The sequence below is a fragment of the Bubalus kerabau genome, chromosome 11, assembly GCF_029407905.1.
Source record: "Bubalus kerabau isolate K-KA32 ecotype Philippines breed swamp buffalo chromosome 11, PCC_UOA_SB_1v2, whole genome shotgun sequence".
Lineage (NCBI taxonomy): Eukaryota > Metazoa > Chordata > Mammalia > Artiodactyla > Bovidae > Bubalus > Bubalus kerabau.
In genome coordinates, this window is record NC_073634.1 from 76,856,925 (window position 1) to 76,883,113 (window position 26,189).

General features: G+C 54.4%; 1 protein-coding gene across 2 annotated transcripts in view; it reads left to right on the forward strand.

Moving 5' to 3' along the window:
* The window catches only part of DNMT3A (DNA methyltransferase 3 alpha), a 97,749-nt gene that overhangs the window by 19,039 nt on the left and 52,521 nt on the right, over positions 1-26,189 (forward strand). For both annotated transcript variants that reach the window (XM_055540760.1, XM_055540758.1), the window contains exons 2-3: positions 7,698-7,952; positions 20,141-20,245. In XM_055540760.1, coding sequence (XP_055396735.1) covers positions 7,890-7,952; positions 20,141-20,245 — 168 coding nt within the window. In that variant the 5' untranslated portion in view covers positions 7,698-7,889. The remainder of the gene's footprint in view (positions 1-7,697; positions 7,953-20,140; positions 20,246-26,189) is intronic.

The following is a 26,189-nucleotide window of genomic DNA, read 5'->3' on the forward strand; positions in this document are numbered from 1 at the left end:
CCATGCATGGGGTTGCAGAAGAGTCAGACCTGACTGAGTTATTAAGCAACAAAAGTTAACAGTGCAGTTAAAAGTTTACAGTGGTCACTTGCTAATTGTAAGAGATCCTGATGGAGTGAAAAACCAGGGGCCCCAGAGGGTGACAAGCCTGGATCTGTATTGATAGCTGGCTCCCCCTACCACCCACGTGCTGTGTGACCTCGGGCAGCTTTGCTAACCTCTCCTACCTCATTCTTCTCATCTAGGAAATGGGGATAAAAATAGTCTGCACTTCAGAGGGTTGGAGTGAGGTATAAAGATGAACAGGATGTTGAAACTGTAAAGCTCTTTCCACAGGGCCTGGCGCGTTGTTAAGAATCGTAATCAGTGTGAGCTCCTGTCTAAGTGAAGTACACTCACAGGCACTCCAGGGATGTCAGCAAAGGAGAGAGAAAGCTGTGGGCTTGGTTATTCAGGGACCAATAATTGTTAAAATTTATTGAGTATTTTCTTTGTGTCAGGCACTCTAGTTAGCATTTTTTTTTAAGTAATAATTTTAATGTTATTTCGTCCATTCTCTTTCGTTTTTTTTTCTTTTTTTTTGGCCATACCACCCAGCTTGCTGGATCTTAGTTCCCCCACCAGGGAATGGAACCTGGGCCCCCTGTAGTGGCAATACAGAGTCCTAACCACTGGATATCAGGGAATTCCCTGTTAACCATTTTTAATGCATCTCATTTTAAGTCTCACAAGAGGCCTGTGAAGTGGCAAGTGTCATTTTCCCCATTTTGCAGCTGAGAAAACTGAGGCACAGGTATGCCTCAAGTTGCAAAGTTGTTGCTAGTTAAGCCAGAATTTGAACCCACGCAGTCGGGCCTTCCAGGTAAGACTTCAGGAGGTTGAGATTAGCGTATGAGTCAGCGTATGGCCGTCAGCCACAAGGCACAGACTCACTCACACCAAAGCAGGGAAAGTCTCACATTACTTGGGGGAGGTTCAGAGATGACCAGCCTTCAGGTACAGCTGGATCCAGGGGCCCCCAGACAGTGATTTCAGTTTCCAGCCCTCTATCTCCATCCCTCAGGCAGGCTTTCCCCAACACAGCCAGCAGCCCCTGACTCACATCCTATCATTGTTAGTATCTTTCCACTGCACCAAAACGCTCCTGGGGGGCCTCTGGTTGGCCCCGCCTGGTCACATGCTCACTCTGTGACTAGGGTAGGGGGTGGGGTCAGTGCAAACACCACAAAACCCCTGGGAAGGAGAGGAAAGAACCAGATAAGTCCACTACAAGAAGATCAGGCTACCAGCTTGAGGGGTGAAGAAGGAACCTGGTGCCAAGATGGTTAGATATTTGTCCACAGTTCAAATACAGGATTCGAGATGGAGCAGGATGGTCTATCCTTATGGTGATCACGTTAGGATCATTTTTGATGGAGAATTTGGATTTGTGGGCTGTTATGGTTTTGTTTCTGGAAGAGGATAATTCCGTGCTGGCCCTTGTTGAGGTGAGACTTGGGTGACGGTCTAGTTGGTGCTGGTTGGAGAAGGCGTGGAGGCGAGGCCTTCGGGTGAATGGCCCCGGGGGTGCTGATGGCGTTGGGGTTGGTGAAGAGGGTAGGGATGGCACTGGGGACAGTGTGGTGGCGGAGGTGGGAGCTGAACAGCAGGAGGGTGTGGGCAGGAGACGGTTGAGTTGTGGGTCTTGGGTCTGAGATGGACTGATGAGCAAGTGGCATCATGGTTAGGAATGTGGGCAGCCATGGCACATGGAGATGCAGTTTGGGAGGAATGTAAGGGAGGTGAACTGTGCCACGCATGGGCAGGACTTGGTGGAAATGATGTGCTGGGAGAATTAAACATTTCGTGAGGGGCGTGGTTGGGGGGGCGAGGAGGGAGGTACCACTTTTAGAGCTGATGATGGAACTCTGTGTGGGTGTGAGGAGCTGATGATGGTTATTCTGTGGGATGTGATGGTTTCATAGAGTAATAGAGGTGGAAGGACTTAGCTGCACTCTTACGGAGGAGGATGGAGGCCAAGCCCACCCGATGGCTGCAGCTGGGATGTAAGTCTTCGTTCCCAAACCCATTCTCTCTTTTCAAAAATTACTCTTTATTTTCTTCACAGTGGTACATGCGTATAATTTAAGAAGTCAGACAGGACTAACATCTCTTCACAAAAATGCACTTGTTCCTCGCCTACTTCCACCTTCTTCTTCTCAGAGGCAACCACTTTTAGCTGTTTCTTCTAGCAATTTTACAGCTCGTGGATCTGAGTAATGTGCGTATTTTTGACTCTTCCGTTGTAGACATTTTCCATTGATTTCCTATGTAGTAAATAAGAACTTAACTCTCTTATATGGCCAGCCAGGGCTTTCTACCGTGCCATCCTCCTAAACAGCTCTCATGGTAGGCATACTATTAATAGTACCTTACCAGTGTTCTTTCAAAAATGTCTTATGCATAAAATAATATATGTATGTGTGTAGCTGGCAGGTAATGGCCCCACAAAAATTCAGGAGATTAGGACGTGGCCGCATCCACATCTGAACCTCGTGTACATGCGTCACCTTGTGTGGCAAAGAGCCTTTGCAGAAGTGATTAAGCGAAGGGTCTTGAGCTGGGGAGATTCACCCTGGATCACCTGGGCGGGCCCAGTGTCACCATCGGGTCTTTGAACATGAGAGGCAGAGGCAGGCGGGTCAGAGTCGTGCGAAGGGAGAAAGACCGGCCATCACTGACTTTGAGGATGGAAAGGGGCCAGGAGCCAAGGAATGTGAGCTGCCTCCCCAAGCTGAAAAAGTCAAGAAAATGGATTCTCCCCAGGGCCTCCAGGAAAGAATACTGCCTGCCAACACCTTGATTTCAGCCCAGTGACAAGAACCATTTTGGACTTTGTTTAAACTTCTGACTTCCAGAACAAATTTGTTTTTTTTTAAGCCATCGACTTTCTGGTATTTTGTAACAGGAGCAATAGGAAATTAATACACCATGTAATATGTATACATCCACATGCATACATGCAAACATGCATTCATTTGTATGTTTTATGTATATACACACACACACACACACACACACTTGTTAAACCAACTAATACAACTATTCACAGCTGAGCTTTATACTGTACTACCATAGTTTCCTTTTTTCCTCCTGAAGTGACTAATTACCTTGCTTCTTTATGTGCCTTATTTTCTTTATACCTTTTGCCTGTACCTGCCGCACCTGCTAATAGCTATCTGTATGGCTTTCCACAAGGGCAGTCACAGCCAGTATTATGTTTCAGTTCCATTTTTTGAGTTATCTGCTCTAGAGCATACGGCACAGTGTAGCTGCTAGTCAGTGACTTCTTCCTGTGGTCTTCCTTGGCATTCCCTTCACCTTCCTTCTGGTTAGAATTCCTGTTTTCTGGAGCTCATGTCTTCTTGCTCGGTTTACTCCCCTGTTTGGAGCACATCGCCCACGACAGATCTCCATTTTAATCCAAATCCATTCAGCTCCTGAATCCAGACCACAGAGTAAGAGCAGCCAGTCACACCTGTAGTTCTGTCGGGTTAAAAAGATGGCCCGGGGGTGGGGGGGGGGGGGTAGGGAGCACGGTGGTGATAGCACTCCAAGTTAGAGGCTTCCCTCGGATATCTAGCGGTCCTTGGTTATCCTTGCAGGATTAATAACAGGGGACTGAAATGCAGATTAGAAGCTGGTTCATTTGCAGATCCACATTGGCTGATGTAAACAAGCCACTTGGAAACCATTTGGGTTCTGGTTGCCGGTATCTGTATTCTTAGACCTTTCTTCTAGCACCGATAAGATTCTGCAGAAAAGAAGGTAGGAATCTGGCTGCTGGTATTCTAGGAACCCAGTGAGCGGCTAGCCTGAGGTATTCAACATCAGCATTGAAAATAAGCTTTGTCTCCTTGGGTTTGTGTTTTTGCATTTATTTGACAGCACCAGGCCTTAGTTGCAGCACTTGGGAGGTTTGCTCTTTGTTGCTGCATGCAGGACCTTTAGTTGTAGCTTGTGAACTCTTAGTTGCAGCTTGTGGGATCTACTTCCCTGACCAGGGATAGAACCCAGGCTCCCTGCATTGGGAGTCTTAGCCACTGGACCACCAGGGAAGTCTCCGTCTCCTTGGTTTTGATTTATTATTCTTGCTCTCAGCTGTGCTGGACGACTCTGTGCAAAGACCCTCTGTTTGGTGCTCTCCAGAGAGAAAACCTTCAGACTTTATGGTGGAAGTGTATCTAGATTTTAGCTTCTTTCATTTGATCTTTTTCGCGCATACCTTCTCTTTGCCCCTGGTGCCACAGATGATCCGTTGTACTGTCATCCCAAGTGTCTTTAAAGGACTCTGTCATAAACCACTTGTCATGTGCTGTCTGAAATTTGCCTGCCACAAGTCTGCTTTCCAGACCCCCACATTCTGTTGGTGGTGTTTCCTCTCTGTTCAGCCCAATCTTGTGAATTTGTGTCTTAAACAGTCTTTCTCCCACATTGGATTTAGAAGGTCGCGTATTTGGGCAGTTGGGTGTGTATATTCAGAATCCCAATCTTTCTCCATAACAGTTTTGTAACTGGAGTAGTGATGACGGTGGCCACGTCAGTTGTGATACCAAGATACTTTCCTGTAGGATTCCTCAAAACAATTGTTTAAAAGCTCTTGTAAACATTATTCATGGCCACTGTGGACTTTAGCAGTATAAAGGAGAAAATAAAAGCTGCCTGTCATGGTAGTGGCCCTTCCCTGGTGGCTCAGTGGTAAAGAATCTGCCTGCCAATGCAGGAGATGCCGGTTTGATCCATGGATTGGGAGGATCCCCTGGAGAAGGAAACGGCAACCGACTCCAGGATTCTTGCCTGGGAAATCGCATGGACAGAGGAGCCTGTCAGGCCACAGTCCATGGGGTCCCAAAAGAGTCAGACACCACTTAGCGATTAAGCAACAACAACGAATCTTGGTGGGAGGGTTCTTGGCAAGGGTCTCTGTTTGGTGGTGGTTTGGTGGTGCAGCCTTGGCACGGGTGAGGAGGATGCTTTGGAGCCAGGAGCAGCAGGGCTGTCATGTCATGGTGGACACATGCTGCTGTGCTGGGACCGTGGGCTCAGGAGCAGGTCTCTCCCCTCAGCAGGGCTGCTTGGGAGAAGAAGGAAGCTTCTAAGGACAGGCGGGCAGTGCTGTGTCCAGGCCTGGACCTTGGCTGCCCCAGTGGGCCCCAGAGCTCTGCAGTGCGTGGCCTGCCCGGCCCTGTGCTGGGTGATTTTCAGTGATGCTGGCTGACTTGGAGGGACACTTACTGACAAGGCTGTTCCATTGAGTTACACAAAGGAGCTAAAAGGCTGACCCAGGTCAGCTGTGTTTGCTGTGTGGACAGAGTGTGCAGCTCAGGCGGGTGAGCAGGGGAGGGCGAGGGGGACGAGCATTTCCTTTCCGGGGTGTCTGCCCTCAGGGTCAACACCCTGTGATGTTCTGCTTTTCCCCTCCTGCTTCCTTCCTCTTGTCACCAATGCTTTTTCTTACAGAAACCCCTGGACATTTCTAGCCCTCAGGGCAGCATTGAAACAAATTTCCTGGAGAGGGTTCTCTGTCCCTAATGTACTTGGTGCCCAGCTCTACATGGACTTCATGCTAGACCCTCGGGGCTCATGGAGACACCCAGACCCCACCACCCTCAGTCTGCTCCCACCCTTTGCCCTCGGGGCCTCCAGCAGCTTGGCAGGGCAGGGCTGGAAGACCTGGTTCTTGAAGATCAGCCCAATGCTTCCATTTTACAGATGAGGAAACTGAGGGCAAGAGGAGCCCGAGTCAGGATTAGAGCCACCTCTGCTGACTCTGGGATCAGTGTTCTTCCCAACCAGACTCTGCCTCTCTCGGCTTCCACCTCCTTTTTGAAGCTTTTGATGTGATGGATGATTGGGGGATGTTTGTGCTAACAAACAAGGAGTGAGTTTGAGGGGAACTTGCTGGCTAATGATGGATGGAAGCCCTGTGGAGTCTGATGGGTTCCTGGGGTTGTCTCTGAGGGGTAGTATGAGCTGGGGGGATGGAGCTTTATAGAGATGCCCTGAGAGCTCTGGAGTTGGTGATCTGGGTTCAAGCCTCTGCTCTGACTCTGGAACACAGATAAGCCCTAGCCTCTGCAACCTTAGATTCTACAATAGACGGTAGTGATACTCCTATAGACGGTAGTAACCGCTCGTGGAGATGGTAATAATACTCGTGGCTGCCCAAAGAGGAAGGCCCATTCTGGGCTTCACACAGCATGGGACACATGGACCTGTTGCTTCTGCACCCACTGTGCCACCAGCTAACGGCACACACGTTCTTCAGCCCAGGTGTCTGTGGTCCACCTGTGGCTTCCTTAGGGCTCCCCTTGGGTGGGGGTGGGGGGTGGAAGCACCTTCAGCCTGTCCAGGCTCTAACTTACAGAGGCCCCTCCTGTCCTGGCCCTAAGGAGGCCCCTCCTAGCGCCAGCTTCCCCTCCATACCACCCGGCCCCCCAACGCCCATCCCTGGGGAGGGGCTGCACCCGTGGGAGACCCAAGCCTGCGCCTTCTCCGGTTCCTGGTTTTCCAGGGAGCCCTGGCTGGAGGGGGATGGGAGAAGAAGCCCTGGAGGGAGGGGGAGTGGGGGAAGCAGAACCGGGAACTGGAAGGGGAAGGGTGTGGGTGGGCCTCGATCCAGCCTGCCTCCCACTTTCCTCCTCCTGCCAGTCCCCTCCCCGTCCTGGCTGGCTGGCGCACTGGAGGCAGGGGCTTGGCCCAGGAGAACTCAGTGTCTCCTCCGAGTGAAGGGGGGCTGGTGAAGCCACAGCACCACCACCCCCAGCTGAGGCCTGTGGTGCGGGTGGGGCCCAGGCTTTGTTAGTTCGCTGGCTTGAGGCCCACACCTGAAGCAGGGAGACTGAAAAGCCCCTAAAATTCAGCCGTGTGCCTTCGCAGGGCCCCTTGGAGCCCACCAGTTTCTGAGGGCAGATGGGGCCAGTTCACGGGATGGGGGGCAGAGCAGCCTGGCCTCCTCTCTCGGCGTGGCTGCAGCCACAGCCTCTCCCGCCCACAGGGCGTCCCCACGACAGCTCTGCAGACCTAGGCCTTCAGCCCGGCCGCAGCCCCCGAGTTCAACCTCAGCTTTCTCCGGGCCCAGGCGCCCGTCCCGAAGTGAGGTGACATTCATTTCACTACATCCTGTGACTGCCGCTCACTTCCTCCACGTGGTGGGAGCAGTGTGGGGGTGGGGGTGCGGGGAGGACAGATCAGAGGAAAATGTAGCTGGGCTGGGGACCTCTGGGATTTCCCAGGGGGTGGTTGGGGTGGGAGGGAGGCTGCGGGAAGCTTTCAAAGGAAAGAACAGACGTGAATGAAGACACGGGAGGAGGCGGGAGGCAGCTGTGAGTCCCACTGTGCCATAGCCGTGCGGAGGCCCTGGGGAGACTGTCGTCCCGTCGCCACCTCGGAGGCAGGTGGCGGGCCCCCCAAGGAAAGCCAGGCAGGGCCCCGCTGCCAACTTGGCTGCCTCGATTTCCCCTGGTCCCTAGGGTGCCGGGTCCAGCCAGCACCTGTGAAGAAGAGTCAGGTTGGAGGGGCAGGCCTCACAGGCTGGGGGGTGGGGGGTGCCCTGAAGCTGAGGGGCTGGCTCCGGGAGGGACTAGGGGTCAGGTGGGAGGGCCTGGGTGGGGGGGTGCCTGCCCTGCTGACCCCTCTTCGCTTCTCTTCTTCCACAGGTGGAGTCACTGGAAGCCCAACCCCACCGGCAGCCTGAGGCCGCGGTTCCCCAGGGTTTCCGCTCCACACCTGGATCTATGTCTAAGTTGTAACTCTTGCTTACCAAGACCACGATAATTCCTTCCCCAAAGCCCAGCAGCCCCCCAGCCCCGTGCAGCCCCAGCCTGCCTCCCACCGCCCAGCTGCCCGCGATGCCCGCCAGCGGCCCCGGGGACACCAGCGGCTCCGCTCTGGAGCGGGAGGAGGAGCGCAAGGTGAGCAGCTGGCTGTGCGGGGATGGGGGGGAGTGCTGGGCACTGGACCGCATTGCTCTTCTCCATATGGGGCTGTAGGGAGGAAGGAGTCTCCTTCTTTTGTGATAAGCAAACTGAGGCGTGAAGAGGTTAAATACTGCAGGCCAGGCTCTAGGAGCCGGTCTCTAAGCCCCCACCCCCGCCCCTCCGCTGTGTTTGAGCCAAACTTCAGACCCCAGGTCTGTGCAATTGTTAGGGGTTGGCCTGGCAGGGGCCCCAAACCTGGCTTCCTTTCTGAATCAGCCTCTTAATTAGCTGTGTGTCCTTATGTCTAAGTCATTTTACCTGGTTTAGCAGCCTCTGTTTGCCCGAGGGGTTAGTAGCTTTGGGAAGGCCAAAGACAAGTTCAAGGAGCTCTGTAGATGGGAAGCCTGGTGAGGACTCCCCCTGCCACACAGACAGCTGGCTCACCGTGGGGCATGGGGCGCGGTGAGCTCAGGGTGGCACCAGCCACGGTGGAGACACTGGTTTCCCGCCCCCACCCCACCCCAGCTCTGAGCAAGTGTCACTTCTGGCCCTAGAGCCAGTGACATCCTTGTTTTTAGGGCCCCAAGAGGGGTGACCTGTTTGCCCTTCTGCTGAACTCTAGGATGGGCCCAAGTCAGTTAGAGGAGATCCCTGCAGACTAGTGGGAGTCCCGGCTGGGTCCTGACTGGCTACCTGAGGACCTCACCAAGCCATGTCCACCTGTCAGCAGAGCCACTTGAATCCCCAGGGATGGCAGGCCCCACCTCCACCCTGGCAGGGAAGCTGTGCCAGCCACGGCCTTCCTGGGGCGTCCCAGCTGGCAGGCCCGGGCTGGTCCCCGCAGTGTCCTCTGCCTGCTCTCCTTTTCCTGAGCGGGAGTGAGGGGTGGTGGTGCTAGGTGGTAGCTGGGAGTAGCAGGGTGTGCTCACGGGGCACAGTTGGTCTTTCTGGAACCAGGGTGACACCTGACACCAGGCATGGGGCCCCTGAGCCCTCTGAGGAGCAGCAGCTCTGGGGACTGCAATCAGCCACAGTTCTGAGACTCTCTCCCTGCCTACTCTCCCCACCGTGTGTGCTTGGCTCCTTCTGAGGCTTGCTCATTCTTAGAGCCAGTTTCTGTTTTCTGGGTAATTTCCATCCATTTGGTCCTTGAGGACAGCCCTTGAAACAAATGGGGCAAGGACAGATGGCCCTGGTTTGTAGACGAGGAAGCTGGGCCTAGCTAATCAGTGGTGAGTCCAGATGAGAGCCTGGTCTCTTGCCCCACCTGTGTGGGTCCTGGTATGGACACACGCACATATGCATGTGCATGCATGAAGCCCAGAAACTTGCCTTCCCAGCCCAGAATCCAGTAGAGTGCCTTAGGATGAGGGACCATGTATGCCTCCAAGCTGGGGACAAAATGCATGCTGTGGCCCACCTGCTGGGGCTCCTAGGGGCTGCAGGTCAGTCCCTTTCTTTCTGATCCCATGGGCTTTCTGGGCTCCTCCTACCCAGGACTCAGACTGTAGGAGACCCACACCCTGCCGTCAAAGAGCCAAGGCCACCTGCGGCCACCTGTGCTCTTGACCCGCAGCTGTGGCCATGACTAATTCCCTTCCCTCCTTGGGCCTGGCTTTGCTTCTCCATTGACCCTGACCCCCTCCCCTGGCCTGGTGTCCTGGCTGGTGCTGACACTGCTCTGTGTCCATGCGCCTGCAGTTGGTGGTCAGCTGCCCCCCACAGATGAAGGAGACAGGGCAGATGGGCTACATTCCTCCCGTTACTGGCCAGGGCTTCCCCTGGCAGCAGAGCCCCCAGGGAGAGCAGCAGATGGGCTCGCTATCATGACAGTTCAGGACAGAGAAAAAGCACTGGCCAGAGAGTCCCAAGTCCCGGGCCTCAGGCCTGCGGATGTCATTTCCTGGAGATGTGACTTTCAGGCTCTCTGGGCTTGCATTTGCTCAGCTGTAAAATGGGGATAGTAACTCTTACTGTGCCTGTTTTATAGGGTGGTAGTGGAAGTCAGATGAGGTCACGGGCATGGAGTGCCCTGCAAACAGCAAAGTCTGGTCCAATTACGAGGGATTACGATTGCTATTATTATCTACCCATAGTAACTGCTCTGGCTCAAGAGGCAACAAACACACACACAGGCCCAGCGCCTGGTGCTGATAGAAGGAGCTGATAGACAGGGGCTGGGGCATGGCGGGCGCTCCTCCCCGGTGTGCATGCTGGCTCACCTGGCACATCTCCCTGGCACCTCAGGGCTGGCTCTCGTGGCTCCAGGAGCCGCCCTGGGAGGGCGGGCAGAGATGCTGACAGTCACTCACGGCAGCCCATGAAAGCCAGGCCTGGGGCAGGGGTGCCGCGTGGCTGCAGAGGGGAAGATGGGTTTGGGCCAGAGCCCAAGGAACCTGGCAGAGTTTCCAGGGGCGCCTGGCACAAAGGAGCTGTTGGTGAGCCAGAGGGCAGGGGTGTGGCTGCCCACTGGCCCCTTCACCGCCTGGCCCCACGTGCCCTTCCCGCCTCCCCCTCCCTCCCCACCGGCCACGCCTCCCTGTACCTTTCACTCCAGTACTTCCTGGAGCTACCAGGCCTTTGTTTATGCTGCTTCCTCTGCCTGGTGTGCCCTTTCCCTAAGCTTCTCTCCTCCTTTCTGATCAAAGCCCTGGCTTCAGTCCGCCTTGAATTACAGAGAGAATCAGTGGTTCTTAAACTGTGGTCTATAAACCAGCAATACCTGGAAGTGTTAGATATGCAAATATTCAGGCCCCACCCCAGACCTGCTGAATCAGAAGCCCTGGGGAGAACCCAGCGATCCTTGTTTTAACCAGCCCTCTAGGGGACTTGAGAAGTACCAGTGTGGATCATATCCAGCCCTGCCGCTGTCCCTGGAGGGCAGGACCCCAATACTGTTAATGGGGTGGATCCTCAAGGCCTGACTAGCTCAGAGCAGATGCTCAGAAAATACCTTATGGATAGGACAGAGAGGAGAATGAGAGTGGATGAGACTCCTTCACTGGAGAGCAATCCCAGAGCCCAGATCAAGCAGTCAGGGTGCAGCGCTGTGGGCAGTAGGCTGAGAGAGCAGAGAGGTCTGCATTATTTGGTGTCCTTCTGGCTCCTGCCCAGCGTCCCTTCTCCCTGCAGCCTCCCTCACCTTACCACCCGTGTGCTGGGCAGGGACGGGGCTGCTTGGGGAGACTGGGAGGAGGCAGGCTTGGAAGGGGTGCTGAGCTCTGGGGCTCTGGCCAGGAAGGGTCAGCTGGGTAAATGTGGCCACAGAGAAGGGAGGGGGAGGTGAACTGCAGGAAGGCCAGGAACCTGGGTCCTGGCTCAGAGGGAATCATGGAGATGGGGTTCTAGGTCCCGCATGGAGGGGAGACGTGGGGCAGAGGAACAGGGCAGGGGACCAAGAGCGTTCCAAGCCTTGGGGCTGGAAGGGCCTCCTCGGATCCCCAAATGTGAATCAGTGTCTCACAAGGAGTCCAGGCCCCAGGCTGGGCCCCTCATCTTCCTGCTCCCCTTCTCCTCTGGCTTCAGAAACCTAACAGATGCATTGACTGCTGACTGTCTGCCAGGTGTTCTCTTAAGCTCTGTGCTTGCCTTCTTACAATTGCTCCCCAGGATAGGCTCTGTTATTTCCATCACTATCTTATTAAAGACTAAACTGATGCTCAGAGAGGTCAGGTCACTTGTCTAAGGCCACAGAGCTAGCAAGTGGTGGTGCTGGGATTATAACCCAGGCTTCTGAGCCTTTCAGGCTGTGACCCACGGGAAGTGGGAACAGAGTGGGTGTTGCCTCCCCGCTGTGATGTTCCATGGTCCTAGCCACGTTTCTTCTGCTGCAAGTTAAAGAATGTTTATTTAGACTAAAAGTCGGGATGGTCAGAGAACGCTTTTCTCTGCGTAGCCGTGCTCTTGCCCTGGGGTGGATGTTGGGGGCACTCACCCCTAACAGGAGCTCACGTGTGCAGGCTAGTATGCATGACTGGGTACATATGCGTGCGTGTGCGCGTGCACACACACACACACACACACGCACCCAATACATGCTCTTCTGTGTAAAGACACTGCTGTATACATGTTGCTTCTTTCCCTTCTGCCTTCCCTCTTTTCTTTCTCTTCAAACTTAGGTTTTTTCCCAGTACCTGGCACATAGTAGGGCTCCCCGAGTCTGTTGGGTGAACTGAATAGACCTCCCTGGAGGACCTAGCAAAGGGAAGGGGATAGGAAGATACAAGGATGGGTAAGCCATGCCTGCCCTCGGAGGAGGGAGGCTCCTCCTTGGACAGTTCGCTCTCTCCTGCTGGGTAGGAGAAGCGCCAGTGGTGGTGGTGGTGGGGAGATATGTGTTTGTGCTGGGGAGCACAGCAGGTGTGCCTGTGTATGTGTGTATGTGTGTGTTTACATACATGTGTATATATACACACATATGGCCAGCTCCATGAAGGGGGCTTCTCCCTCCTCACCTAAGTCCAACCCAGAGGCCTGGCAAGCACTGACTTCCTGAGCTCTGGCTTGTGAGCTTCAGGGGCATCCTTGGGTGGGGTTCTCCTGGCTCCAGGCTCAGCTGTTCTTGCTGGTCCACAGGTCTGGTGCCTGCCCCCAGGCATGCCTTCCCTTTAGTGCACTTAAATTGCACATAGTCACTCAGGGCCGGCTCTTTGCTTTATAATTGTCACTATAAGGGTAGCTGAAATAGCCTTCCCTCTTACACATTTAAACAGTTCCAGAAAAGGCAGAAATACCCTTATCTCTTCAGGAACACAGCTAATATTAACGGTCCACGGACAATAAAAAATGTCCATTTTTAGCTCAGTGGAGTTGATTAGATGCTCAGGCATGGAGAGCAGACGAGCGATGTAAATAGTGCCCCCCACCCCCCGCAACCGCCCCAGAGCTGACCAAGACCTCCATTGTGGGGTTCAGGTTCTCTCCACTTCTCGAAGTTAGCTGCTACGACTTGTCGTGTTTAGCTTTGCAGTCAGTTCAGTCTTGAGCAGGGATCAGCTGGACTCTGGAGACAGGCCTGTGTTTGAATGTGGACTCAGCTACATGACTGCTGAGCATCAAAATGAGAGGTTTCCAGGAGATAGTGTGTGTGAGCGGTTAACACAGGGCCCTGGCACAGATTGAGTCTTACCATTTATTTTGGATAGTTAACTAGCTGTCTGTCTATCTACCTTCTTACCTTTCTCCCCATTTGCCTGTCTCTCTGCCTACCACCCTATCTGCACATTGGTGCCCAAGATCTACTGTAGCCCCGAGGACCGAGAGCCTGGGAGAAGAATGAGGATGGTGCAGTTGAGGGTGTGAGTGGTGTGGGTTTAAGCACCCTGAGAGCCCCTGGGCCCTTCTCCTGTCACCCACTGAGCACAAGCAAAACCGAGGCAAGTTGCAGGATGAACCCAAGTCCTGCGGCAGTGGCTCTGCTATCTTTGGAGGCTCCGTGAGGGGCCATGGGCTGGGTGAGGAAGCCGAGCTCAGTTCTATGGAGCGAAGAGGGCCGGCAGGGAGCTGAGCAGGAGAGGGTGTCCCAGGGAGAGTGTAAAGTGGGGTGAAGCCCTTCCTTTCTGGCACGTGGGCTGGGCACAAGGACTGGACCTGGCCTGCTGCTGCCCTTACGGAGAGCCACAGAGCAACGAGGGCTCTCGCTTATAATCACCCTACTTAGCACATGCACAGCATGGAAAGGCAGAGTCTAGAGGAGTTACCTGTGCCTGGCAATTTCCTCACTTGATCCTCACGGTAACTGAAGTGCCCACTGTCATTATCCCCATTTTTATGGGTGAGAAGTTGAGGCTGAGAGAGGCTGAGAAACTTGGTAAAGGTCACATGGTGGTTTACCTGATTCTTTCTGTCCACGAAGTGAGGGTGGCTGGTGGGGCAGGGATGAGACGGTGGACTGTGCAGACCTGGGTGGGCTGCTGAAGGGGTGAGGGCAGAGGCGCTTGGGGGCCGCCGGGCTGGCAGCTAGCAGAGTGGCCGTGCTCCATCCGGCCTTCGGCACAGCGCAGGCCCTTGTGTATTTAGGTGGTGTCTCTCCCTCTGAACTGAGTTCCCTATTTGCTTGTCTTTATATCCAGTACACAGTAGATGTGCAATAAATGTTTCTGAGCTCATCCATGGGCCTGGCCTCGTGGAAGCTCCAGGACCGCAAGGGTGGGCTGCGGTGGGCTGGGTGCATGTTGGGGGAGTTTCTCTTCTGAAGGGCAGTGAGGCCCCAGCGTGGCGCACGGGGTGTGAAGGACCTGGGAGAAGCCATGGTGTGCAAGTGCCCAGGAGCTCTGAGGGTGAGAGGGGCCCACAGGACACGGCCGCTGCCTGCCCAGGAACGGGGCCTTTTGGGAGCCGTGGAAGACCTTCGTCAATAATTATTACACGAAGCCCACCGAGCAGTCGGTGAATGCTTGTTGAATATTGTTGGATAGTTGGAACAGAGGACTGCTGAGCTCTGGGAGGTGACTGAGAGCAGGAGAGGAGGGGCCCCAGGAGGGCCGTGTGGAAGTGTGAGCACCAACAGTAGTGTCCGGTGTCTCTGCCCTCCCACCCAGCCTCTTGCAGCTCGCCCTGAGGCCACCTCTCCATGGCCTGGCCTGGGCCTGCTGGGCGTGTGCATGTGCACGAGCGTGTGTGGGGTGGCCCGGGGGTTGGGGTGGGGGGTCCTGTGCCCGTAGCTCTGCAGGCTGGGGACTCAGGTGCCCAGAACGGGCTCTGCCTGCCAGAGAAGCCAGTTCGTTTCCCTGAATTCCACGACCACAGACAGGTCCTGGGAGGCAGGCCAGCCAGCTGGCGAAGGCTGGTACATGCTTCTTGTCCCGGGGGGCCCGGGCAAGTGGCTGGCTAGATCCGGCAAGTTCATCCCCTCAACTCAAACACCAACTTGAGACATCTGCTCAGCGGATGCTGTGTCGGTAGTATCCGGTGTGCGTTCCAAAGGGAGCACATGTGTCTGGCTGGCTATCTCTGGGCGAGGGCCTCGTGGGATGTGCTGTCTCTTAGGGGGAGGGGTCTCTGTCTAGGCATGAGGCCTCTGAGACAACCGTGTGTGGGTGTGTGTATGTGTGAATGCTAGCACATACCTTTACCTTGGCTTGCCTGCCTGCTCATGTCACACATATGTACATGTGCCAGGGGCACACGGCAGAGGAGGGTATCGTGCCATGTTGCTGTGGAAAGATCCAGGGGCTGGGAATGAAAAGATTTAAATTTTGGTTCTTAAGGCCTCCCTTGCTGGCTCTCTGATCTCTGAAAGAACCACTCTGAGCTTCAGATTTCCCGCCTGCGTAATGGAAAAAAAAAAAAAAAAGAACCAGCTCTACTTTCTGTAAGGCATAAGAATAAAATGAAATAAGGTATGTGAAAATGCTTTGTTAATTACCACGTACTATACAAATGCGAGAGATTATTATCGTCATGGCCCAGCTCCTCAGAATGAGAAGTTGTATGTGGCTTAAAATAATCCATCCAGTGAGCTGTGTTAAAATGTAGGTCAAATCCTAGCCTCAGAAGTTGAGAGAGCCTGATGATAACTGCCTCATCTAACAGGCCTCCAAATGCGAAGGGGCTTTGAAACCTGTAAAGGGTTATATAGATCGAAGTGACAGGATCATGTTTAAGATGAGAAGGTACATTTTAGTCACCCGGTTGCCTGATTTGCAGTTGTAATGATCAAGCAGCACTGGAGCCTCCTGCTTGGTTGTATTGGTGCAGGTTTGTGGATTTGCACACGTGTGTCTCTCTCTCTGTGTGTGCTGACTTGTTTGTTGAGCATCTACTATGTGAGAGTTACTCATCAAGTATTTTGAGTCCCTGCCCTGTGCCAGGTGCAGGGAATGGAGGCACTGGGGATGGAGGCCAAGGTGAATAAGAGAATTTCTTCCCCGGAGGGGCTCATGGCCTGGCCAGGAGAAGAGCCAGCAGTCCATTGCAGTGTTGGGGACGGAAGGGAGAAGGAAGGGAATCTAGAAGGTGAGGTTGGAAAAGTCAGGGTTTGCTGGTCAACCTGAGAGGAAGGTAGTCGTGGCAGAAGCCAGGGTCTATGTCAAAGTCCCAGGGAGGAAGCAGCCCACATTTGCACCTGGTGTGGTGGTTTTGCAATGGCTGGAGCTGCCGGCCGGAATCCTAGGTCCTGCCTTTACCCGGGCTAAGGAGCTTGGGCTGATCCTGCAGAGCCCTGGGAGCCCCCTCCGCAAGGGCTTAAGCTCTGTGGAGTGACATAATCAGTTTTGCATTTTGGAAAGATCATGGAGCCCCAGTGTTCCTGAGGATCGCACTGCGGCGGGTACCAGCCAGATGTTGGGGTTTGTCTGAGCAGTGAGTGATGGCTGCATATGCAGGCCGTGAGCTGGGATTTGCATGGGGGCGGGGAGGAGGCACTTCTGGGAATAGTTCTGGTCTGTACGTGTGGAGCAAAGGAAGTTAGCAATTCTTGAGTGCCTTGCACATGTCAGCTTTCCATATATTACCTCAGTTAATTGTTCTACCATTGCTGCGAAGGAGGTATTAGTATTCCCATTTTGTAGGTGCAAAACGGTAGGCTGGAGAGGTTAACTAGCTGGAAGGGCCTAGTGAGGAAAGAGCAGAGCAGAAAGTCCAGCCTGCCCCTCCCCTGCCCACTCCCCACAAAGCCCACCTCCCTAGAATTTCTGCCCATTCCCACTGGAAGGATTGACTAATCCAGTCCTTTCACTTGACAGATGAGGAAACCAACCTGGGCTCAAAGCTTGTTCTGCTCAATTTGTTACTGTTTTCCAGCTGCTCCAAGTCACTGTGGATCAGATTCTTCCCTTTCAGAGTATTAGTGACGCCTCCTAACTCAATGCTACTTGCAGATTTGATAAGCATATTTTACATTCCTTCGCTCAACCCATCAGCAGGGATACTGAATGAAACAGGCCCCCTGACAGATGCGGGAATGAACCACTTGATACGCCTCCTTGAGGGGCACGGCCCCAAGCCATCTGCTCACCCTGCTCAGCGTATTATCCCCTCTCCCTCATGGGTGTGAATGCGGGCAGGCCCAGAGCAGAAGGTATCACCGCCTCCCTCTGCCCTGCTATGTCGCTACATCACGGAAGAATGACACGACCAAAAATAGTACGCTTTTCACAAAGCTGTGTGCGGGGCCGGATGGAAAGGGTATGGGCCAGAGTCACTCAGACCTGGCTGCAACTCCTGCCAAGTCTCATGGCCACTTGGTTTCCTGAGCACACCCCAGGGTACCTGAGGCCTGAGTGTTGGACTGGGCAGCGAAGGCCTACTTGGGCCCCAGGGATGGGCTCAGGACAGGGCCCAGGGGACTCCCTGTTCTCAACACGCCAGGACTGGACAGATGGCCTGGTGTCAGGGTCCTCCACCCCATCCTCTTGGGGGTGTTGAGTTGAATAAAATTCAACAGGGGAAGATGCGCTGAGCGCCTCCGTGCATTGGGCCGAGAGTGCGTGGCTTAAGGTGAGGAATGACAGCAAGTCTCCAGATGGCAGAGGGTTGCCTATCAGAGGCCCCCAGAGGCTTTCTCCATATGCTGATGGCGGGATGGGCCTGGCGGTCCTTAAAAGTCAGGTGTCTTTGTTTTAAGTCTGTGCAGGCGGCCTGGTGACTGTGGTTCCTGAGTGCTGTTCTGAGCCTCTGACCGGCTTTCACGCCTCTGATGAATTCGGAGCAAAAGTTAGAAAATCAGATGAATCCTCCTGTAAGAAATGCAGTGTATTAAAGAAACAGTTCAGAGGCCAGAATTTCTGGGTGGTGGGAGGACCCTTTGGCTGCCCACACTGATCCCGACCCACCTCAGTACCCCACCCTGGCTGCTGCCTGTGCCTTCCAGGCCCATCAACCCGGACACAAAGAATAGTCAGAGGCTCAGCCAGGTCTGGCCTGTATTCTGTAGGCAAGTCCAGGGGCTTGGTGGGCCCTCTTTTTTCCAGGGAAGATGTCATTCCTCTCATCTGAGGGGCATGTGGAAAACCCACCAAGGGCTGAGTCTGTTCTAGGCTCTGGGAATTCAACAAGGGGATAAACCATTTTATTCATCTGCCTTCTTAAGAACCCAAGAAGCAGGCAGAATGGGCACCAGACACCTTTATGCCCCCACATTATGGATGCAGCAACTGAGGTTCAGAGAGAATGGTCCTGAAAGCAGCATACAAACAAGCCAGGCACATGTTAATTTAGGTTTGCTCTAATTTTGCCTTTCTACGACCGCCTGTTCTGTGGATGCTGAGTTACCTGGTCAGCGCAGTCAAGACGGTGCCATTTTAGCCATTGTGGAATCTGACCAAAACCACCATCTCAGATTAAGTTTACCACATTTGGTTAGATTCAGTTGGAACCTTCACAAACGTTCAGTTGCACTAGGAATCCTTGCTCTCTGCGTGATCCAGGTGATTGTTTCTTAAACAGGGGTGTCTGTGGGGTCTCGGAAGATCGCTCAGAACCAGCAGGTCTGGCCCACTCCCCCTAGGCCCCCCACCCCCCCAGAGGCCTCTCCTCCACCTGGCTGTGTCCCACCTCAGCCTTTCTGCCCTCACAGTCTCTCTGCCAGTTTTTCCTGAACAGAACCTTTCAAGGGTCTCTGGTCCCCAAGGTAACCTTTTCTCTCTGCCCTGGACCCTCCCCTCCTGTCCACAGCCAGCACCGTGCTCCCTGTCCTTGGCTTCTCTTCCAGACTTCTCTCAGCTGGGTTCCTCAGACAGTCTCATCGGCCCCTCTCCGGGCCCTCAGTCCTCACTGCTGTGTCATTCTGCACAGCTTCTCCAAAGGCTGGCCATTCCCATCCCTAACCAGATCGCGCTGCCCTCAACTTCTCTGTGTCTGTCAATTTTTGCCTCTTGAGTTGGCAGCTCCCTTTTTTTTCCTGGACCCACAGTACACTGGTGTCCACTTTCTGCTCCTCTAAACATTCTCTCCATGTCTTCCAACTCTGCCATAGCTTTCCCCTTGGTGCCGAGGCCTGGCGCCTCTGTCATCATCGCTTTGCATTTCTTCTGAGAACTCCCAGAACCTCAACTGTGATGCCCTCACATCTCCTTCCTGGTTTGTCTGTCCCAGATGGGCCTTGAATGGATAGATGGACAGAGGGGCCAGGGTTGCTCTTTCCACGGGTCTAAGGTCTACGACTGGTCACAGTAGGTTTCCGTCCGCATGTCTCGCCATCACCTGAAAATTAATGTGGCAAACCACAAGCTATTTTGAAATCACAAAAAATGAAAGTTGAGTGGGACATCGAGAGCCACCTCGATGAAATCCCCTGGGAATCTGTGTGCCTCCCCTTCTCTGTGGCCCCAGCACGGTCTGGGCCAGCGCCCTCCCCTGGGAGGACCACGAGGCCGCCCAAAGCTGCTGATATCATCACACAGGGGCATGAAGGGCAGCCGGTGGGCCCCCTGCTGGGTCGGGGTCCCTTTCTCTCTCCTGCCCCAACACTGTCTGTGCTCGTGATTAGTCATGCTGGAGCCGCTGAGTCAGAAGCGACTTGTGGGTGGTTTGTGGCCAGGCTGGAGCAGTGAGGCAGGAGGACTTTCTAGGTTTATGCGTCTGCCCCACGAGACAAGCCCTGCAGGGCCTGGCCCTGGCACAGGTGAAGGGTGGTAACAAAACCAAGCTTCTGGTCCAATCTAGTCACCGAAAGAGGGGCATCACAATGAACCAAGACACAGTCCCCAAGACACTCGTGTGGGGTGACAGCACAATGTGGCAGGTGCTTCAGGGCAGGCGTGTGTAGAGCGGCTGTGACAAGCCTGCTTCCAAGGGTCTCGTGCACTTCCAGTAGACGTCGCTCAGTTTCATGTGTCTCTTCAGGGGATTCTCTTCAATAAAGGTGATTCACTCAATATCGAGCTCATTTCATTTTTGCACTTGTGTTAGATTTTTTTTTTCCCATATAAATAAACTCATGTCCAGAAACAACTTTTTTGTCAGAGCCTGTGTGATGAGTCTGTGGTTCAGAAAACGTGTCCACCCGAGGGAGAGCTGTGTTCTGCCGGGGCAGCGGGGCGGCCCACAGGTCCCCCCGAGGATATACTGAAATCGGCCCGCGAGAGTGGCTCAGCTCTGCCAGGCAGGAGGCGGGTGAAGACCATCCCTACCAGGGTGCCGGCGTGACACCGCCCTGGGAGCGTGGCTGCCCTGTGAGTGGGATGCTGGGGAGGGCTCTGGGGGTCCAGCCCTGGCTTTACAGGCTGTGTCTGTGCCCACAGGAGGGAGAGGAGCAGGAGGAGGCTCGTGCCAAGGAGGAGCGGCAGGAGCCCAGCACAACTGCCCGGAAGGTGGGGCGGCCTGGCAGGAAGCGCAAGCACCCCCCGGTGAGTGAAGTGGCGTCCACCCCAGCCCTGTGCGCGCACACACACACATATGTACCCGTACGTGTAGGCTCTAAACGTCTGTGATGTGTGGCCTGCAGGGACCTTGGCACACTAAGACTGGGGGATGGGGTGCACCCCTCCAGCTGTTAAGAGCCCAATTCCATTCCCCATTCTCTGGACCCAAAAACCACTCCCACAACTTTCCTATTTTCTACATTGAACTGGATGCCCCCAGAGGCCAGGGGACTTGCATTATGGATCTTGTGGGACTTGAAGCAGGCCCCTGACTCCCACCCTCTTTCTAGAAGGGCAGCAAGAGGGTAGGACTTGTCTTTCCCAGGCCTGCCAGCATGGGCCCCTCCCTCCCCATCCAGACACCCACCTTGGGCCTCCGTCCCACCTGCTGAACTTGGAGGAAGGGGACTAAAGTCTGGAAGTCTGATCAAAGTGAGTAGGGAAGACATGCAGGCTCTTGAGTCCCTTTGTCAGAGAGAAGGAGGGCTGGGCACTGTTTTAAGTCTAGTCGAAGTGGAGGACCCCAGCTTCTGGGTGCCATTGCCTCGGATTCCAGGGCGAGGCTCCTGGGTTGCCCAAGATGAGGAGTGCTCTGTGGGGCAGGGCCCGGGGGCTGCAGGAGCCTGCCTTCCTTATGCCTTAAACTCAGAGGCAGAACAGTAGTTATTTGCCAGCACCAACGACAGCTGGTTCCTTTCTTTTCGTCCCTTCCAGCTGAGAATGGGAAACTTGGAGCAAGAAGGTAAGGAGGAGCCAGGAGCCCTGCATTAATTGTAACTCAGCCCTTCAAGGACATGTTCTCAGAGGAGCAGGATTTTCTTCCGTGGGGCAGAGAGTAGAGTGAACGGTGGCTGCAATGAGGGAGGGAGGGCTACACCTACTGGAGGTGACGGGGTTTTCGGAATCAGGAGGTTTGGGAACCTGTGGGGCATTGAAGTGCACCGCTGCTGATGCTGCTCGGAGATTTGGAGTGGAAGAGGGCAGAAGTTAAGTCATTTAACTGGTAAGTAATTTTGAACACTTTTAATATTCAAGCAAACATGGATATTTTATGGCCTGGAATGAAAAATGCACAGGCAGTTGAAAGATAAAACTGGGGACTTCAAAGGAATTTCCAGCTTGCAGCAGACTCCAGGCTGCACTTCCAGATTCTTGGGTGCCCCTCCACTCCACCCCCCAGATAGACTACCTTGTCGGGGAAAGTGGAGGGGCACAGTGCCGATGGAGTCAGAACCCATCGGTCATTCCGTATCTGAGCCATGCATGTGCCTGTGATCTGCAGAGCACGCTCCGCCCTTACTTTCCGGCGCTAGGGGTGGGAGCCGCCACCTGTAGCAAATGGAACTGGCAGCCCTCTGACTCATCTTTGTGAGTCCCTGAACCAGAGGGAGGGCACATCACTGAGAGGTGGGGGAGGCCCTTGAACCAGCGGGTACAGGGAAGTCAGGCCCAAGTGTGTGTCCAGAGTTGGATGAAGAAAGGGAAGGGGGGGCACAGCCCAGTGGATGAAGGGTCAGTGGGTCACACACCTTGGCCTGGAAAAAGGGACCAGCAGGGAAGGAAAAGCACTGTCTTTAAAATCCAGCAGACCTGGGTTTGAATCTCAGCTCCACCACTAACCATCTGTGTGACCTTGAACAAGTTACCACCTGAACCTTGGGTTCCCCTTCTGAAAAATAGAGATGATAAGGATGCATTCCCCCTAGACCCTTGGGAAAATTAAATGGGTTAAAACACCAAAGAGCCAATGGTCAGCCAAAGTCGGTCCTGTCCTTACGTGGAACGGAAGCCGCAGTGCTGGATTTATTGCTCGCCAGCTGTGTGACCTTAGCAAGTTACTGAACCTCTCTGAGCTTTTGCTTCCTTGTTGGAAAAAATATGGCTGCCAGCCCTACCTGCCCTGTCCACCTCCACGGATGCTGTGCAAACAGCAAGGTGGGCTCCAAATGCACAGTGTCATAAGCCTGCCTCTCTTGCCCCCACAGGGGCCAGTGGGCCAGGGTCTAGAAGGCCTTTCCTTTGGGAGCCTGGCATCAGCCTCTCAGAACTCCCTGGGAGGTACGCACATCCTGTGCAGGCCAGTGTTGCTGTGGTCCAGTCCTCACTGACATCTGAAACCACCTGGACTCCCAAGAGAGGCCCTGGGAAGGGGGATGGAGCACAGGGAGGCAGTGTTGATTGGGGAGGCAGGGGATCCAAAGCAGCATTGTGACAGGGACCCTTGCACATTGCGGGGCACAGAGAATAGCCAGCCGGTCTTTCCTGGCAGCAGCCCCATTGACCCTGAAGGGAGCCTGCATAAGGGAAGTCTGTGGTGCAGCCCAGGGCTAGTCCATGGTCTCCCGGGCCTCTTGCAGAGCCGATGCTTGCCCAGGCCTCCTCCCCTCCCCAGCCAAGGAGCACAGCAGGGTGGGTTTCTGGGGACCTGGTGCAGCTGTGACCCTGGGAACGGGTTGACCAGGGTGCTTTAAGGCAGCTGAGTGTGTGTCATCCAGCTAAGCCTGGGAACTGGGCAGGGAGTGGTGGGCTTGGCTCAAACCCTGGCAGGTGGAACAGAGCAGGCAGTGCTGGGAAGCACGAGAGGAAAACCTGGCTGCAGGCGGGCTCTTGATTTGTGCCAATGTTGCACACCCACTGCTGGACAGGAAGGGATCAGGTATATCCAGTGGTGTCCTCGCCATTCCCCACCCAGGGTCTCTAGATTTTGCCCCCAAGACCTACCTGTCTCTGGGTACCTTCCACTTTCTCCTGCATCAGCCTCCTGGTTGTGTCCTCAGCCAGACCGGGCCCCACCTGCCCGCAGCATCTCTCTAAACACCCCCAGCCCTCTCTTTTTTGGCCACAAACACATTACACCAACTGAGCACCTGCCAAATAAATAAGACTTATTTCAACCTAGTGTGTTTGAGAGGAGGCTACATATAATTACAGTAAATACAGCCTGGGGCATGTCGCTGTTCAAGAATCTGCAGGGGGACTTCCCTGGTGGTCCAGTGGTTAAGAATCCACCTGCCAATGCAGGGGACATGGATTTGATCCCTGGTCCAGGAAGATTCCACATGCTGTGGAGCAATTAAGCCTGAATGCTGCTACTACTGAAGCCGGTGTACCTAGAGCCCATGCTCCGCAATAGAAGCCACTGCAGTGAGAAGCCTGAGCACCACAGTGAAGAGCAGCTCCTGTTTGCCACAAATAGAGAAAGCCTGTGTGCAGCAATGAAGACCCAGTGCAGCTAAAACTTAAATATTAAAAAAAAAAATCTCCAGGGGCTCCGTTTCTCATGGGATGAGACCTGGAACACTTCGTTTGGCTCCTCACCACGTGACTTCTGCTTCTGCATGGGTGCTCAGCGTCCACCTCTTTTGCCAGAGAAACCCCGTCAGCTTGCTGCTCCCTGAGCACCCTGGGCACGTTTGTTCTGATGTTCTTGGCAGCCTTACCTGCTCTCTGCCCACCCAGTGTCACAGCCCACCGAAGCCTGTCTTGCAAATGAAGCCCAGGGCAGCCATCGTGAGCCACTCTGGCCCTCCCTTTTAAACCAATTGTTAAATTAAAATGAACACGAAGAACTAAGATAAAATAACAGCCCTGCGATCCCGGACCTGAGTCCACACACCTGACGGAGAAGCACCAGTCTGAGAGCTGTTTATTCCCCGGTCTGTACAGAAGTTGAGAATCCGTTTAGAAACCTTTATATCAACTTGATACTGTCACCACATCCACAGGCAGGATTTTGTGTTTTACAGAAGTATCATTCCCTGATGGATTGGGAATCTAAGATACCTAAACCAAAGCCTGGCTTTTCGCACAGAAAAGCTGGTGGTGAGAGCGTGTCGCTTCCACCAGATCTTCCATTCAGAGGTGTACCACCCCTTCCCGTTGCACTAGGTACCCGCTCACTGAGACTGGCAACCCTGAAGAAATGCTGAGAGTGGCACAGCGCTCAACTGCCTACGAAGGCCTTCTACCCCCGTGGACCTCATTTGATGCTAACAGCAAACCTGTATGGGGAGGTGGGGGCTGCTGTCGTGACTGTCCCCACAGTCAGAGGAAGAGACTGAAGTTCAGAGAGGACGACCTAGACTTGGCCTCCAGCCTCCCAGCTGCAAAGCCCGGGGTGCTCATCCTCTCTCACCACTCCAGTCTCACCACCTGGGAGACTGGGTACCCTAAATTCACTTTAAGATAATATATGAAGGCCGGGCTGTTTGAAAACACGTGTAGACCTGGTCTAAAAAGCATCCAGATGAAACAGAACTGAGCAGGGCGACTGACCCACATACTAGTAAGCCTGTGGCTAAGCGGAAGGGTGGTCTGAGGAGTAAGAGGTGGGCCCGTTTCAACCAGGCAGCGGCGTTGGTCTGTGGCACTGGCCTAGGAGCCAGGATGCTCAGGGCCCCCGCAGCAACAGGAAACAGGAAGCCAGCCGCAGGGCTGGGCGGGGCCTCGGAGGGGAGCTGGCACCTGCGTGCAGGGCCTGCTAGCTGGTCAGTTCTCAAGGCCCGCGGAGGGGACAGCACCGCGCGGGGCTGGTCGCTACTGGCCGGAGAGCGGAGGCCCGTGTGTGGGTGCGAGTGTCGGGCTGGGGGGAAGAGGCATCTTCTTGTTCTCCAGCTCCGAGGACATTGAGAGTAACAAGTGAGGGTGTCTGAAGCTGGTTCCTGCCTGATCGCAGGCCCAGACAGCCCCGCGACCAACTTTGTCCCTCGGGTTGGTTACATGTGGGGCTCTAGGAGGGACAGTATCTGCCCTTGCCCACCAGACCCTGGTGGGGGACTGGTCCTTTGGGGCTCCCTGCCCTGTTTACTAGGTAGATACACTTATTCATTGAAGATTTATACCCATCAACTTCCTCCAGGGTTATTTTTGCTCAGTGGGAGCACTCTGAGGTCACTTCTTGCTAAGAATAACCCAGAAAGGGAGGGAGGGGGAGGGGAGGAGGGGGCTGGGAGCAGGCGCTGAGCTCAGCCAGACCAGCCCAAAGCCAGTGTTACTCACTCCTCTTTGCAGGCGGAACCTCCAACACAGCGCCCCAGTGAGTGAGCTCACAAGGGCCACACTGCCCCACTTCAGAGTGAAGGATTTGGGGGTGTAAGCTGTATGAAGCTGGGAGTCTGTCCCATGGCAGCTTAAGCCAGCTGTTGTGTAAGTTGCTCAGTAGTGTCTGACTCTTTGCAACCCCATGGACTGTAGCCCACCACACTCCTCTGTCCATGGGATTCTCCAGGCAAGAATAGTGGAGTGGGTAGCCAGAGGATTTGCTTCTCCAGGGGATCTTCTGACCCAGGGATCGAACCTGGGTCTCCTGCATTACAAGTCAATTCTTTACAGTCTGAGCCACCAGGGAAGCTAGCTGAGAACCTGTTAACTTGGTTATTGAGAGTTTGCAGTATTGGCTCATTTTCCTACCTAATAGATCCCTTTGCTTCTGAAGACAGCGCTTTTTGTGTCCAGGTTCGAAGGGCTCCTTCACTTACCTCTGGAACCTTGACTCAGTGACTTGGCGCCCCTTGTTTTTATGCACAAAACTTTCTGAAAGGGTGTCTCCCATTCCTGGGCCCTAGCCTCTCAGGGGGCATCCCTGCCTATGGGCCTGCATCAGGCACACGGCTGCCCACTCCCGTCTCCTCATGCTTTTGAAGGGGTGGGGAAAACAGGGCTGGCAGGCCTCTCAAGAGGGCAGAGACTTTTCTTGGAACTGTGCCCTGCAGACGCCTCTGCTGTTCCCACAGCTGGTCTGTCAGATCAACACTCATGGAGGCATCCAGTACCCAAGAGCCTGGTCCGAGGTCTGCGCCTGAAGTGCCAAAGAGATGTTGTGGGGAGGGGCTGGACTTTCGAAGGGAGGTGATCCCTGAAAGGGGAAAGTAGATTTTCCCACTTGGGACCCTCCTGAGCAGCATGTTCAGAGAGAGGACCCATGTGGCAG